This window comes from Aethina tumida, chromosome 7 (assembly GCF_024364675.1).
Source record: "Aethina tumida isolate Nest 87 chromosome 7, icAetTumi1.1, whole genome shotgun sequence".
Classification (NCBI taxonomy): Eukaryota; Metazoa; Arthropoda; class Insecta; order Coleoptera; family Nitidulidae; genus Aethina; species Aethina tumida.
Window position 1 is genome coordinate 10956634 of NC_065441.1, and position 17668 is coordinate 10974301.

The 17668-nt window shown below is 28.9% G+C and overlaps 1 protein-coding gene across 2 annotated transcripts; it reads left to right on the forward strand.

Annotated features, from left to right (window-relative positions):
- Positions 1-713: 713 nt before the first annotated feature.
- LOC109599180 (cerberus-like) lies at positions 714-16350 on the forward strand. 2 transcript variants are annotated; one of them, XM_049969604.1, is made up of 2 exons: positions 714-822; positions 12670-16350. In XM_049969604.1, exons 1-2 carry the CDS (start codon positions 820-822, stop codon positions 13429-13431), a joined length of 765 nt encoding a protein of 254 aa, XP_049825561.1. In that variant the 5' UTR covers positions 714-819; the 3' UTR covers positions 13432-16350. The 2 variants fall into 2 exon arrangements, with proteins under 2 accessions (XP_049825561.1, XP_049825560.1); XM_049969603.1 differs by lacking the exon at positions 714-822 and adding an exon at positions 7645-7679.
- Positions 16351-17668: the final 1318 nt, after the last annotated feature.

A 17668-nucleotide genomic window follows, 5' to 3' on the forward strand; every position in this document is an offset into this window, starting at 1 on the left:
TTTGGGCCAGGACGTAGTTTTCTAATATTTATGGTATAATAATAATAAGTAAATCTAATTCCGTTATACATCAAATATTGCAAAAATTAACATTATAGAGATAAAAATCATAAATGCTGTTTTTAAATTTATTACTAAAGAAAAATTTGAAAATAGTAACTTTACTGTAAATATGTAAAATGTTAAATAATAGTAATTTATTTCAAATGTTTTCAAAAAACGAATTCATCTTTTTACAAAATTATACAAAAGTTTTGCTACATAATTTACAAACGTGTTTTCTAATTTATTACGATTGAAAATAATAATCGTACATGGCTTAGAGTTAATATTATTGCACAGGTATCAGTAAGACTTGTTTCAGTTTTGTGACAGTCATACAATATCTCAGAACTCCTGAATCGGAAACGTATAAACATAGGGAAATTCGTAGGTGCCGGTGCTGAAATTTATCTAGTCTCCTCGTTGCCGGTCGCCTTTTTTGCCATATCCGCTTAGAGTTTACGTTAGTAGAAACAATTGTCGGGCATTTATAAACAATTTAGCAATTTACATGCAATCGCTAAGTAGGCGTCTGGTGGCGGTGCTTCTGCGCTTCAGTGGTATTGGACGTGGTTTCAGGGCTGGATCTACTCCAACGTACCGCATGGACAAGCATCTTCGGATTCAGTGTCCGCCAACTCCTCGAGTAGTAAACTTTACAAGCTGAAGCTCTCGCAACGTTCACCACGTGCCACGCGTGAATCGTACTTGAATTTTGACTGTCGTGCGTTGCTGGTTTACGATTAACGTTGTTGCTGGTGGCTCATTTTTTTATTTATGGTAAGTACCACTTTCTTTTTAGTTTATTATTAATTTAGATTTTCGTTTAATTTTATTTAAATATACATTATTAATTATTAAAATAATGTTAATTATTTTTCATGATTATACAGATATTTCCAATTTTACACAAAAATATTAATCAGCCGATATTCCGACTTATATAAAAAATATTTTCCAACTTTAGGAATTGTCATTTATTCTGTCCATTTTTATCTGCATCTTGTTAAATGACAATGTTCAACTTAATTATTGAAACGAATGTTATATAAGTAAATTATGAATAATATGAAAACTTAATTACAAATTTATATAAGTTGTGACTTCATCAATTAATAAATGTTAATAAACTGTCAACAAATAAAATCTGAAGACATACAGTTATTTTCTATTGTATAGAAATAAATCGATTATTTAGTTAAATAGAAATATGTCCCTTTGATAAGTTGAAATTTGACACCACAAAGAATATATGGTCACTAAAATGTTTATAAAATCAATATATCTTATTTCAAAAATTGCTTTACCAAAACAAGATTTCAATTAATGAAATGTTTTCAAGGACAGAATATTTTTCTGAGTTTTAAAATTTACTTGTTTGTGCTTCAATATGACCCAGAAATGGAGGTATAAAAGTTCTATCACATTCTTCTATTTGCTAAAGCCTTATTATTTGATATATTTCAGTGCACTGTATATATCAAGAATTTTAAATACCAATATTTGAAACGTATGCTTTTTAATATTTACTTTCAACAATTTAAAAATTAGTTATTGCTATAACAGATTTTAATTAAGAAAATTGAATTTAAAAGGGCAATGTTTATTTACTATATATAAAAATAGAATTTTCACATTATTAATATTAATAAATATCAATCAGATTTTGTTTTAAGAATTAATTTCAATTTTAATTTGAATTGTCACATTATTATTTTAATTATTAATGACTTAATTGTCATTGATTTGATTAATTATGTGTTTAATTTTAAATTCAATAAACAATACTTTAGTTTTATATAAATAATATTGGCTACAAGATATTTTTAGCTTATATTTTAAGTATACATGGCAATCAAATATTTTTGAGTAGAAATGTCCAAAAGACGGACAAAAATTTAACATACAATTTATTTTAAAAAGCATACAAAACTAGTATTCTCTACAATTAAATATTGGAATATATAATTAAATAGTTATAATATGTAATCAGGCGGGGTTGTTTGGCACTTTTAATTTATTTAATATTGTCACTATTTGTGACTATGTATCGCATTTGGCGAATAGTAGTAACATTGCATGGAGGGTGGTAGTTACGTGATTACCCCTGCGACTCATTAACTACGTCCAAATTAGTCACAGCCAGTTATGTAATTTTATAAATCAAAAATTCTTTTTATATATGGTCTTTCAAAAGCGAATATAATGCTATAGGCCAAAATTAATATTAAATAAAAAATATTTTCAGGAGGGTTTAGTTTAAAATGTGTTAAATGTTTAAACAATATTTAGTTTGTTAATATTAACTTATTTATCAATGTAATGTTTTAATTTAATGAAAAGAAAAACGTTAGGAATTGCACATAAATAATAACATTCGTTAACCAAGTTGTTAAATGGTATATAAAAATGCATCATGCTCAATTGCCACTGAGCAATTTGAAACAAAATACTATTTTGACTAAGGAAAATACCTCATAACTATTCAACAATAATTCGTCGACATATTTATGAACTGAGACAAATGGATGTGGACATATCATAAAAGAATAATTTTCCGCTTGATTACCATATAAATTATGTCACCTCATATGCACAACAATAGATTTGTAGGTAAATCTTTAATATAAGATATGATAATTAATGCGGATAAATAGTGCTAATGGATCTTAATAGTTTTATTCTTCTACCGCTTATACAGTAAGACAATAGATTACAAACAATACAAACAATATACACCTTATATCATGTTTTACAATTATCAAGAGTTTAATTTATCGCCACAAGTGTTACATTGTTATGCATGTAAACACGATAAACTAGTTAACCAATTTGTTTGCATGTGCGAATTATTATTAGTTGATATCTCTCTTCGAAAATTATTTTAAGCAATTAATTTTTTACAAAATGCATCATTCAAAGTGTTTGTAATTATTTCTGTTCTGATTCCTGAAAAATTTTCATAATTTTCAACATGTACAAAAAATATAATGGTGACGAAATAATTTTCATTTTTTTTTTTTTTCAAAAATTACTTTAAGCAGTTAATTTTGTTCATCAAAATTTTCTTTATAAATTTTAATTAATATAAGTATTTGTAATTATTTCTTATCTGATTAATGTTAATTCCCGAAAAATTGATATAATAACGGTGAAGAAATAATGTTTATAATATAAGCTGTTAATTTTGTTCATCCGTAACTTTAATAAAAATATTTCTGATCTGATTAGATTTTGAAAAATAACACATAACATAAAAAATATAATGAATTACTGAAATACTGAAATGTACAAAAATGAGTATATTATAGAAAATTAGTCATGTCACACTATAATAACATTTATCTACTGAAAGAAAAATAGATATCATCAATTTCCATACCAGGATGCTGATGTCATATTTGTCTGTTATGCTGATTTTCTGAATGCATTCAGTAAACGATCAATTTGTTATTGTATGTTACAACAATTGTTGCTCTTGAAACCGCACTCTATTTACATAATTATAAAATTCTATTCAATGTAACATATTTGACGGCGATTTTGAAAATTTTCACAAATGTGCATAAGTTCTAATATATAACAATTCTTGATTTTTCAATCATCAAAAAAGCTATATTAATAAATTAATAATTTAAATATATATTTAATATAAAATTATAATTAAAAAATACTAATAAATAATTGAAATTTAACAATACGGGGTGTTATAATGAATGAATCAGTAAATCCTTGTAAACAATTGCATGTTCGTGTTTGTTTCCAATAAAACATACTCCAACCAAACCCACCTGTATGACATGCCATTTTGAGAACATCGGATGTCGAACTTCGGACATCTTGAGTACCCTGTACGTGTTTTAAACCTGTCTCCTCTCTCGTTTTATAATTATAGTTTCAAAAACAAATCGAATTGGTTGCGTTCCCTCAAGAAGCAAAACAAACACACACGTGACATAGATATTAATGAAATGGACACACACAATAAAATATCAGAGACGCAATCCAGAAAAAAAAATCACCTACGTTATCCGCCATATTTGGTCGGTGAACCCAATTTACAGAGAACTAATTAATTTAAATTCACTCCCTCGTACACACTACATGCCTTTATATATAGACTGATGATCGAACTCTGCCATGTGGGTACCAACGAAACCTTATCGGCTTTATTTTTTTTACAAAGTAACAATAATGATAGTCACCTACAAACTTCGGCGTGATGTTAAGTTGTGGGTTAACGGCTTAACACAATTTTAATTTGCTTTTTTTCCTGTTAAATCTGCATAATGTGTGTTAATTACTTACGAATTAACAAAATAAAATTTACATACATATACATTATATTTTCGATATGATATTGATAGAATTATAGCTCCACCGTTTCATCGACAAATATTTACAGAACTATCTTCCAACAATATTATTATAGTTGTCAACTTAATTTCTAGATTTTGATTTGCTTTTAATTAGCAATAAAGTGGATAATTTATAATTAAAAAAAGTACTAAATTAGGATTAAATTTGCTATTCTGTAGTAAAATTTTTCGTCATGATCACCATTTCATCCACAAATATTTACAGAATGCATTTTTGACAATATTATGATATGTTGATTATTTTTTTAACTAGTCATACAACTTGCTAAGTGAAAATAGCTTGCAACATTTGTAATTTATTTTTAAAGTTGTTATTTTTAAAAGAGATTGAGAAAAAACTCATTTAATTTAGAGCTTTTATTTTACGTATTATTAACAATGTAATAGATATATTATAATTAAAAAAAATGTAGTAATATTTTAAATATTAAACAATTAAAAGAATTGTTGTGGTTGTATAGTACTTGTTTCTTAAAAATCTTACTTACACTTAAGGTTCTTATATGTACAGCAATGTTAACAAAAAAGAATAAATTATCCTTAATGAGTCAAATATATGTATAGAAAGAATTAAATTAGATGAAAATCTAATTTACTTCATTTTTAATTTAATAGACTCGATTTTGATAATTTTTTTACTCACAAATAATCATAGAAATTAATATTATATTAGTGACAATTTTAAATCTGCTAAAATAGAATTTTTACAAAAAATTAGATTTTTATTTGATAATTAATAAGCGTATTTAAAAAAATGTCAATTTTTGTAAAAAATTACTGCTGCAAAACAGTTCAGATTATATTTCAAATTATTGAAGTAATATTTTGAAACAATTAAATTTTTTTATTCATAAAAATGTCTTTATTATTTCTTTAGAATATGGTTCGTTTTTATACTTTTAATTAAAATTGTATTTTAAACTACAGATTTATAAAACTTGACTTTCTCACAAATTGTTGTGATAATTTTCTTTATACCGATTCTTTAATAAGTAAATAATTTCTAACTGTAAAAATAAAATAAATAATAAAATTTATTTTGATGATTTCTGTTTGCGATTCGAATACAATATTTTGAATACATATTTTCAGGAACAATAAATTAAATAGATACTTAAGTTTTACGATTATGTAAGTTGGGTTGATTGCTAGTTTCCCTTATTGTTATATTTAGTTTGGCAGTTTCAAACTTTGACCAATTTATTTAAATCACTCTTTCCAGTATTGAAAATTATATCATTTAGAGATTGTAAACTGTTAACGTTTCATCAGACAAACAATAAGTGGTTAGTCTTCCAAAGTAATATTGAGTAATTTACCATTTTTTTACATAAAAATTATTAAAATATGTATTTGTTATAGTATACTTCTAAAAATATCTGATTTATAAAATGAATTGTGCAAAAGCATTAGATTTATAAACATGGCCACTGCTTCCTACAACTTCCTAATCAATCGATGTCAGTTTTGTATTCATTCACTGGAACATGGAAAAACTTATATTTAAATTTATTAGTGACATTTTGCAACATGAACTTTATAAACTGGGATCAGAACGGCATGGCAGAAATTGCCATGCACACCTTCCTCGCAATACGTGTTTGACCTTTTTGTGATATTTCTCCTCGAATTTTATCTGTGCCAGGAAAATGTATAAACTAACCACCTTTGTAATTACACGCAGCGTTGTGATATATCAATTGTCTTGGGTGTATGTTACAAACTGTTGAAATATTCATTACGGTTTAAGTGAATTGAAATTGAAGTCGAAATTTTTCTGAATATCAAAGTCTGACACAATTTGTCGTCATTCATTTTATCACTGTAATGTTAAAGTTTCCACATTTCCAATTAATATATTTTTTTATTTTGTGGTTACCCGTTTACCGGTATTATTTTAATAGGCCGGTTTTTATTTATGACTGCATTCCTCTAGGCGCTAGTGGCATTCTCTTTGAATTTTCTATGGGAAATTATATTGTCAGTCATTCGCCGCAAATTACAGCGAACGTCAGTTTGATCAATTAACTCTTAACGTGAATAATCATCAGATTATCATCATAAAATAATAAGTTTTACTCATAAATTAATAACTATAAAATTAAAGACATTTGTGGTTCTCAAACTTCTAGCTACTGCAAGAGTATCTCGCTCCCTATTTGTATAAGATAAATTAACATGCAACACATTGTATAAGTTGCTGCAATTAGATAGGTAATATTTAATTTCAATCTTAGGCAACAATTAATCTGAAGTGCTAACCAAAGTGTTGTAGCTTAATGATGGCAATAATTCAATTACTCTCTAGGTCTTGATTTATTACTACGTGTGGGCCACACAAATTAGTATATCCGGTGAACAATATATGCTTCTAATTATATTTACTATGGATCAGTTTTAATTTAAATATTAACATACGTGGTGGACGTGTTCAATTGTTGTCACCGTTTAATAATCAACATAATGCTTTAAGTGATTTACTGCAGTGATTTAAACAAACAGAAAAAACACTTTAGTTAATCTGAAATTACAATGTGAGAACATCGATAAATTTTTTTTTCTCATTTATATCGAAAGTCTTGTTGGAAATGGTAAAAAAAAATACTGTGAAATAACTTGAGTTGTAACCAACTCTTAATATTAATATTAAGAGGTGCCGCATCGTAAATTTTAATTTACCATTTAAATAACACGGGAACGGTGTTCTCTTGGATTTTGAAATTTTTTAATTCTCGTTAGATATAATATTTCAAAATGATCAAAACAGATTTTTATAGAAAATTTAACACTTTACAAAAAATGTCTCTTGCAGTTTTTTGATATATTCTTTTTTTCAAAAGTCATTTAACATTAAAGTTGGATTGATTTAAAATTTTGACATTTTTCTCATTTTCTGACGCAACCATCAACTTTCTGGGAAAATTTAATATGACATTTTTTATAGAGAATTCAATTTTCTATAATTTATCTCCGAAAAAGTTTTTGATATTTTTTACAGATATAATTTTCTAAATCTTAATTCATAAATATTCATCATACTCAATATAGTTTAATTTCGTAATATTATAATGTTTTAGAAAATATGAGGATTTTCAATTTAATAATGGGTATGTAAATGTAAATAGGTTTCTTTCTTCATTTATCTTACTTGATTATTATGAAAATATTGTCCTAGCCCGTGACAGACAATGATCGATCATTATACACAACGAATTGACTAGTGATAACAGAAAAGTAATGTGTGGAAATTATTCAAAGGTAGGTCGCAACATTTTTATATGCCGTTGTAGACAAGTGTTGGTGTGCTACAGCGTCTTTGGCGTAGGAGATGCGACGCCATATTTTGGCATTGTATTTTAATAAGCGTGGCTGTGACGAATATGTCGATATATATCAGCGAGGATTTTTATTTGTTATATCCCGACCGACACGATTTGCATACAAACAAAAACAGAAAAAAATACCATCGCCGGAGCCGCACTAAAAAAATCGCACGGGTGTTTTCTCGAAACGAAGATTTATGCCGGGTTCGGGATGACTTTTCTTATTATTCATACAACAATTCTGGGAAATCGGCCGCAAGAGGAAGATGAATGGCACACATTCATCATATGGAACTAATTAATTTTCTACCTTGTCTTGCTGGCTGCATATTTTAACTTGATATTAGATGAAGGTTGTAGGTATAAATGTTTCAATTTAAAGCTAATTATAATATATTTCCATGATGTGGATGAGGTAATATAATAAAATAATGATAAAACATCCTTTAGTGAAGTCCTACTCGGTGACAACAGGTCTCTTCTTTTTTGTTTACTAAAAAGTGACGTAAGCACTTTTCAGCGAAATTCAAAATAATGTAATAATAACTAACATTTCAGAAATGCATTGACACAGGTTGTTGTGTTATAAAACGCAGATAATAAAAAAGTTAACACTGCACTTATAAATGCAAATTAATTCCGTGGAAGTATTTAAAATTCAAATCTCATTGACAGTTTGTAGGAAATTAGTCTGAACTTTTTCATTGTATTTGTCATTTGTACCGAACATCTGTTAAACTATGCAGAAAATAAGTCACATAAATCATGATCAATCACAGAACCCATAATAAAAATGTAAATTAACAGGTGCACAACTTTTTTCCTATTATAAGAATTTATATAATCGTAATTAATGGTGACCATACGATTAAGCTGAAATGCGCTATTTACATAATGTATTGGTTTATTTATAATAAATTATTTCAGTTGTTTGGAATTTTAGTGGACAACACTTCGCTGCAATTGCGCACGTTTATTCATTTTACCTAATCAGCACCATTAAACATTCCATATTAAGGGGTGTGACATGAGTAATTTTTCACATTTCAAGGGAAAGTACTGTTACAAACGGAAATATGTATGTTTATCTGCAAGTTCGCTGCGTATGGATAATTAATTAAATTCAATTATGTAAATTGTTACAGTATCATAGATGTTACTCCTAGTGGTGATGCTTACGCAATTGACTATTATCCTAAAAATAAAAATCCTTTTTCCCAAACAGAGTGTAACACGCCAATTTATTTATTGTATTAGAGAAATCGGTCAATTTTTTTTGTTCAGTTTTTTATTGGTTAATAAATTACTGCTAACTAAATAAGCATGTTCTATCTTTTAGTAATCTTCTGATAACTTTTTATAATATCCAATATTACCAATTTGGAAAAATCGTTTTTATTATATCTCTTATGGGATATTCTTCAAAAAAGATGAATCGAACTACTTTGTCGATCAAAATCAAAATATTTCGAAATAATTTTTCTTATAAACAGACTTATTTATATCATGAGACTGTGTAGGAACATAATCGTTTCTAATAAATCAAAATCAACAGATGTTAAAGAAAAGATTTATAAAGAAATGCCACGACGTACTGAAGTATGTATAAAATTCATAGTATGATTACATACTGCAACATTTCTTATACCTGTCTGATAAAAAGGACCAAATATCATGGAAATTTATAAAATTGTTCTATAATAATTGTAGAACAAATTACACTCTAATATTTCTTTTCATGTCTTTGTAATTCTACGAAATATATACAAAATTCACAAAAATATAAATATAATCTGAAATTAACTCAAATATTAAAATAGTTACAAGTATTTACCACTTCAAAAAATTGTGTTTAAATATAAACATTTTAGAAGTAAAATGTACATATATAACAAACATAAAATTATATAAATTATATTTATTTTTGTATAAAATTAACTTGGAAGTTAAAATAATTATATCAACAGTTTAGGACAAAAATAATATTTTTATTCAATAATTTAGCCTACACATATAACAGGAAAAAATATTTATGTTTTTCAATTTTATTGGATAAATTTGTGCTGTTGAATTTAACCATTAAATAAACTTTTTGGGTAAAATTATCTCAAAATAGACTTCTAACCTCGCAACCAGTGTTTTCCAAAAACTTCCACATAGTAATTCCGCACAAATTATTAATAAAATAAAAAAAAATTTAGTTAAATTAAATTGAAACTAACTCTTGATTGATATAAAAAATATAAAATGAAGTAAAATTATTTTTGATATTAACTTAACAACTTTGTTAATTTAAAACAAAGCTTACTTACTAATAATTTTTTCAAGTACTTCTTTTAAATTTAAGCATTTCAAAAATCACACTTTTCATACAAGTATCAGTTGAATAAAAACTTAAAATATGTATGTAGTAAAATCAACTGCATCTGAAATTCGTCATGCCCAAACGGGAACTAAATTCGATTAATAAATAAATAAGCTAGTAAATTAAACATGTTAAGAAAATTTCAACAATCCGGAATATGCCATTAATGTTTTGAATTTTAAACATTCCAATAATGATTTACTGTTTACATAGTTTATATATTATTGTGTAAACTTAACACTAAAGCTAATTTATACCAGAAGAAATCAATGAAATGGATTCGAACAAACATAAATACACACACTGTTAATAATGAATGTGCATGAAACACTCAATGTGACCGAGATGGTCTGCGATGAGGGAGATCATGAATGAAGTGAAGATGTGGGCTGTGTCGTGGCCTACTCGTGACATTTTAGGCCAGCTCTTACTTTGTTGAATAATTTTGTATACAAAGGCAATACGAAGTAGCATGTTGTTCATTTTTTTCGATCGTTAATCTCTGTTTAAGAAATGTCATTCAGTAGTAACTCGACAATCACAAAGTATTACTAGGTATTACAATCAATTACTGTATACCGTACTAGTTTTCCATCAGTTGTTAAACAACCTAATTTATCTACGTTATCTTTAGTAGACAACTGTTGATGAATTTGATGTAATATTCGAAACAGAACAAAGGATAACCGTGGGGTCTGAATGTTGTCGTTGGCCCAGAATTGGATTGCAGTAAGCAACCAAAGAACGAGCTATTGCAGGAGGCAAAAGCAGGCAGGTACCATAGGCTGTGCGAAAGGCCTTCCGTAGGCGGCGTAGCGTAGGGTCGACCGCTGATGCACTAACCTGTTGCCGCCGACCACGACGACATACTCCCCTCCCGGCTTCGCATCATCTACGCAACCGTTTCTTTTCTCTTCCTTTTCTGATGTTTTTTGGTCTCTCAAAACGATTCAATTTTTACAGAGCTATGTTTTTTAATGCAATTTGTGAAATATTCTGAAATGTTAAGTTATAATTAGCCCTTCATTTTATGCTAATTTAACTGAGTCGGGAAAACTATTAACGGCACTTGTTCTAAATATTGGAATTTGGGTAGGTTGGAAATTAATTTCCCATACACCCAAAGATAATTACCTTTATAATTGCTATTTTATGGTTCCGCTAATATAAAAACAACTACATACTTAATCACTGGCCTATATTTAGCCAAGATCAATTTTTGGGCAGTTCAGTCAATCAACAATGATCCCACACTTCCATTACTTGATTAAGCATCCTTCCTGGGATACAAAATTATAACAGTTGTTATGCTACAGTCTATTTAAAAAAGATGTGACTCAAACTTAGCACTATTCTATAAACAATTAGCAAATATGTTACATACACCAGCAAGAAAAAAAAATCAAGGAATATTTCTATATTATATGTTTATCTAAGTTGTCTTTAATATATAAACTAGTATTCCCGTCAAAAATAAAGAGTATTGAAAAGCCTTCATGCCTTTAAAAGGTTGTATGTACATACAACATATGTACAATCAGTTTATGGTTACGAACGAAGTATCTTCTCCACCAACAAATCCTACATAGTATCGCTCAACACACATTGTACAGCCATAAAACACCAATTACAAGGAATTTCTCTGATTTATGTTGAATAGGAACGCACGTCTCGGTAAGTGTAATAATACACCGGAAACTAAAGGCTGATACCTGGAGAGATTGAAAAACGTGAACGTACAATGACTAGCACGCATTGCCTTTTCCAGCGAATACGTTCATTCATGAACGCCCACGTTGTTCGCCTTTCACAAACACACACCATCTTTCCATTGAGACACCCAGGGGCGGATTTGCTCACTATTATCATCTTGTTTCTAGGAAACTGACGTGCTTTTTGAATAACTGTAATTGGATTGAATGGGAAAAATGTTGTGCCTTAATGTGATTATGCAAATATATAAACGAGTACTTGGAAAAGTGTTAATGTCTAGCCCTTTGTTTATTTATTAAGCATGAAATTAAATTAGTTGATATGCCATACCAACTTAATGCAACGTTAAGATTGATTTTGGACCACCCCAAGGATACTATTACCGAAAAGAACTTGTTCTTCCATATAAGTAGCCATTTGACATCTTTATTTGGAAGGAGAAGATTTATACAGAGCATTGTTACTGGTTAAGTAGCAACATCCCTAAGTATTCCTGAAATTATCACATAATAACCACATAAATTACACTTAATAAATGTTGAATTCACAATGAGTCCTCACACTTACCAAGTATAATTTATTATCGATTGAGAATTAAAATTTATTCATGAAAGAAATTTGAAGACAAAAAATACTCCAACAGGTTTCTAAAGGTGCATCAGTAATGAATATCAATCTTGCCATTATGGTAAAATGGATCGATATAATTGTTTAATTTAGACGTATTATATTAGGTATTATAATTATTAAATCCAAGGTTATTCAACTGGTTCTTTATACTATAAAAATGTAATGTCACCATATAATACTGGAATTAAAAAAAGTAAAATTATTATTTTTGTTCCAGATGGAATTTACTCGACTTACCTTCATACTTGTCCTAACACTGAATTGTGCCATCGTTATAATAGCCGCTAGGAACCCGCCTAGTGATTCCATACTGGACATTATAAACATGAAGGAAGTAAACAGAATACTGGCAGAAAATAAACAAAACCAAACCAAAGAGGAGAACAGATTTCTGATCGACAACGACCTAAATGAAAACTACTTGCCACCGGAACCAGAATATGAGATACAAAACGTTAAACTACTGCAACCAGAACCACCGAAAACGGAGAACCCCAGAATCGACATCGACGTGCTACTGAGACGCAACAATTACTCCGAACCTTACCGAGGAACCGAACTACTGTCGGATTTGAGAGGATTCAACGGCAGAAAACTGTTGAAGTCTAGCAAGAACGCGGTGCTGGTTACCAAGAAGGAATACCTCCAAAGAGACTGGTGCAAAACCGAACCCCTGGTGCAAAAAATCAAAGAAAAAGGTTGCCTGACAAGAACCATGATCAACAGATTTTGTTACGGCCAGTGCAACTCTTTCTACATACCGAAGAACCCCAAAAGGCGCAGCAGACACCGTTCGGTCGTCGAGGAGACCGAAGACGAGGACACCAACGGACCCGCATTCAAGTACTGCGGGTTCTGTAAGCCTCAGAAATATACGTGGGTAACTGTAACGTTAAAATGTCCCAATTTGGTACCACAGTACAGGAAAAAGCGGATACAAAGAATTAAACAGTGCCAATGCTTAGCCGCCAACGATTAAAATTGTTACGTTGTGATAATGACTTAATCATTCGGAGAATATATTTGAAACGACCTGTTTGGTTTGATTTAGTCTTGTTATTATTGTTTAATTGTTTACATTTCTCATGAGTTGGTTGTGGCTTCGATTTTGCATCTTTAGAGTGTGAATGGGTAAGTTTTTCACGGAACGCCAATCCCAAAGTCATACATGGTATAGTCACAGACCAATACACGATAAATGCACGGTGCATTATGTCATTGTATTATAGATACATTGCATCAGTGGTAACAAACAATCTCAAATTAGTTATACATAAAAAATAACCATCCTTCTTCCACACCTATTAATGCTTCGTTTCTTTCATTGATTTAATATTGAGAATAAGTAGTAAATCTAGCAAATGTATTCAAATATATTCCAGAAAAGTTGTGAGTGATATTTACGAGTGCTGTTATTTATAACAATTTTGTACTCTACATCACGTTTAGAAGCATATTGCACACTATAATGTAGTTGTTTACAATGAAAAACTTTAAAGCCATTTATAATAATAATATTTTGGAAACTAATGACTCATTTTAAGAATGTAAAAAATGTCTCATCAGTGGAAAATTATATAGAGGCTCAGAATAGAAAGGGTACTTTCTACACTGTGGTAGACATAATTTAGACATGCAAAAGTTGCAACTTTGGTATTTATTTATTAATTATTAGCTTAATTATATAGCTCTCTTTAAATGAAAAGACTGTGTTAGTTATTTTTATTATATTAACAACTACTTAGCTTTTATTAATTAAATGTTAAGACGACAACAACTAGACACTTTGACAATATGAGAATATAGCCACTAATTTGTTCTTTTAATTTATGTTGATAAGCTTATAGAACGAGGATAAAAACCAGGAAATAATTTGGTAGATAATTTTTTGCAACAGCCAATCGAAAGTCAGACTTTTAGTACATCGTAAAACGAAGCTCCAATGCACGGGTTTGCATCTATAACAAGTTTTTTTACTAATGCATTAAATTTGTAATAAACATTCTGTTTTCTGTTTAATGTTCAAGTGGTGTTAAGAAAAAACACAAATTTAATCAAATCGTAATATGTTTCGGCGCCTCGCAATGCTCTTGTGCTCAGCAAACAGAGACGCATTGAAACAAATTTCACATCAAAAGCTTAATATTTATTAGCTTAATTTTTTATAATTTTGCCTTAAAAATATGTCATCGTTGAATCAAGAATTTACCAGTCAATTTTAAGTAAAATTAAAAAAGTTCAACTATTCAACCTAGACAGGTTTTTATTAAAATTGAATTGAAGAATTTACTTTTTAATTTGTTATAAAAAATTTACATTACAATTTCACTTATATTATTCACTAGTTAATATTAATAGTTGAAGAATTAATTATAATATTTGTTTATTTGTACACAAACTTTGTAAATAAAAAATTGTCAAAACAGAACTTATTTGATCTTTCAGCAATTAATTAGCCAATTAAAAATTGAGCAATAAATTGGCTATCTAACTGCTATTAGATTGTAAATATTGTGTTGTAATCTAAAAAATAATTTTAATTTAATAACTAGGAGTTTTTTGATGATTAATTTATATATTTGGGTTGTGCCGTCCCTGCAAGAATTTTTGACGCATCAGTCCGCCGTATTTCGAACGCCAGAATTGTAATGGAAAACGTTTTATCAGACCATTAAAGAATCGTTAGAACAAATTGAATGTATCGAGGAAGGCGACTTCGGCGTCAATAAAAATTGCCACGATGATCGGAAGACTCGGGCTTCGCACAATATGTGGATTAAGATCTTGTTCTACAACTTGCACCGTCGCTAACATAAACATCCACTTTTCTAGGATGTTGCCTGGCTGGCGTGTAATAGAGCCCGCTTGTTTATTACACTGCTCATTAGTTGAGGACGCATTGGAAACGTCTACTCATTAATTGTGTTTGGTTTCCCTTTCGCTTATAAATATTTTATATTTTTTCACACTCCAATCGCTTGACACCCGACTATTTATAATTTTTAGCACGTTTCTAGGAATTTTAGCTGAAAATTCTGATAATGATGTCCGAAAATATTTTCGAAAATACCCACCAATAGTCGACTTCCCGTATATTCAATATTAATAACATATTCGCAAAAACATAAAATTTCATTTACGCTGCATCATTTTAAATAACTGCAGTCTTATGATCAGTTTAACTTTTACCACAGGACTCATTAAACCGCGGTCGTAAATTTTAATGGGCTGCGTACTTTTGAGTGAGCGCCGCCTAAAATCCGAATAATTTTTTTTTTCGCTGATTTCGGGCAACCGTCGTAGGCTGCAAAATAATAAAAGTATAAATAGAAATCAACGTAATTTTAATGATTCTTACCCACTCAGCATGTAGGCTTGTGGCGCCATGTAATGTTTGTACACTTATTAATGTAGTTGGGAACGTTTATTAGTACTTCTCGCCTACCAAACAGTGACGGAGCATCAAGAGCAACGGCCCCACCCAAAAATACGAACAAATTATTCTGCAATGCGTAAATAATTCATTGGCTAATTAAAACAAATCAATTATTGAGTAATATTTTATTTGTCTTCCACCGCTTAGGTTGTGTCTTATTGTCAAAGTGTTTTGGTTCAAGCTAAAGTGTCCACTATGATTTAGATTATTTATTTTATTACACATGACATTATAATCAAATACCTACATAATATGTTGATATTAACTGGTAGAATTTAGCTGCATAGTATTTATAAATCAATTAAATATAATTTAAAGTTCCTATTATGTTAAGTCTAAAATATTGTTGTATTAATATTTATAGGGATAATAAATGTGGGTAGACGTGTATGCATAGATTTATTTATTTTGTTTAATCATAATGTAACTTTGTAACAATCAATAAATTTTGTTTATACCAGATTTTGTGGTTATTTATTATTGACCTATTAACCAATTAGATAATTTCCTGTAGCCTACGTATGTTTAGGAAGTAAAAATTGAATACTGTATATTTAATCTTTGACATTTCATTCATATGACCGTAAAACGGATTAATTACACCTTCTATATAATTACGCAATTAAATAATTCTTTTCAAATAATTATAGTACACTAATAAGGATTACTAGTTAATTATTCTCACATTAAGGAAGTTTGCAACAACAAAAAAATGTTACCTTAACTGCTAAAACTGTATGTAAACAATGTTACCGAAACTCCAATATTTGCAAATAGAAATTCAATAATAAAAAAGAGACTCGCATGCATTGTAGACGCCATAAAAGTTTTGGTGCTTTCAGTAGTTTCTTAGCGAACGATTAAGATTTGGAGTGCACGTTGAAAGGTTCCACCTTGAAAAGAAACAAACTAAAGGAAGTAAGAGTCGTTTTTCTTCTTATTGGATGTTTGGCAAACAACGAGAACATAAATAGTTTCTTGTTGGTCAGTCCCGAAACCCATGAATTCCGTATCTGAACATGTCAGAATAATTAGGTTTTTACTATGTACAAAACTAGTTTCACATAAATCGTGTACCAAAATAAATTATTTATCGAGAAGGATCAATTGTGCAAATAAGTCTTTCGGTGCATTTGTAAAAATATATTTATGTATTAGTTCCAAATAGGTTATTGGAATAACATAAAAAGTTTACTTAAAATATTTTCATTAAATATATTAAAATCATCTTTGGTTACCTTAGAAATTTATCATATTAACATATCAATTCTGTGTGGACGTAAATGGACTCCAACTGCTAAAAATCTTATCCTTTAATAAAAATGTTAATTCTCATTTTAGGTCTAATTATAGTTATTATTAAATTATTAATTAATTATTTAAAAACGAGTACAACTAAAAAAATTTTAAAAAGATATCTGGAAGACACAGTAAACTGTGGAAACTAAAATTACTGCAGACTTATTAAAATTTATTTAAAAATACAGAATAAAAATAATAATTTTATATTTTTTGAAAACACAAAACAAGCTAAGATTATTGTCAAAGTTCAGAAAAATTGAAGGAAAATCTATAACTGGGAAATTCGAATGTCAAAAAGCAATCCAATTTTATCCTCAACTGAAATTAAAGCAGTCTTGAGAAAATTGGACTTACTGAAATTTATTCAATGAGTATAAAGGTTTGTTTGACTCCAGACCTATAAGTCCAACTTTGACTTGCTTAGGATCATAATCATTGGACCACAGGATTTTGACGAATCTAATTTTAATTAATATAA

Bases quoted from the DNA above. Each gene is read 5' to 3' on its own strand.
- LOC109599180 (XM_049969603.1), top strand. From the start codon at position 7,659: ATGTGTGGAAATTATTCAAAG. The intron at 7,680-12,669 runs GTAGGTCGCAAC...TTTTTGTTCCAG, and splicing joins TGTGTGGAAATTATTCAAAG to ATGGAATTTACTCGACTTAC.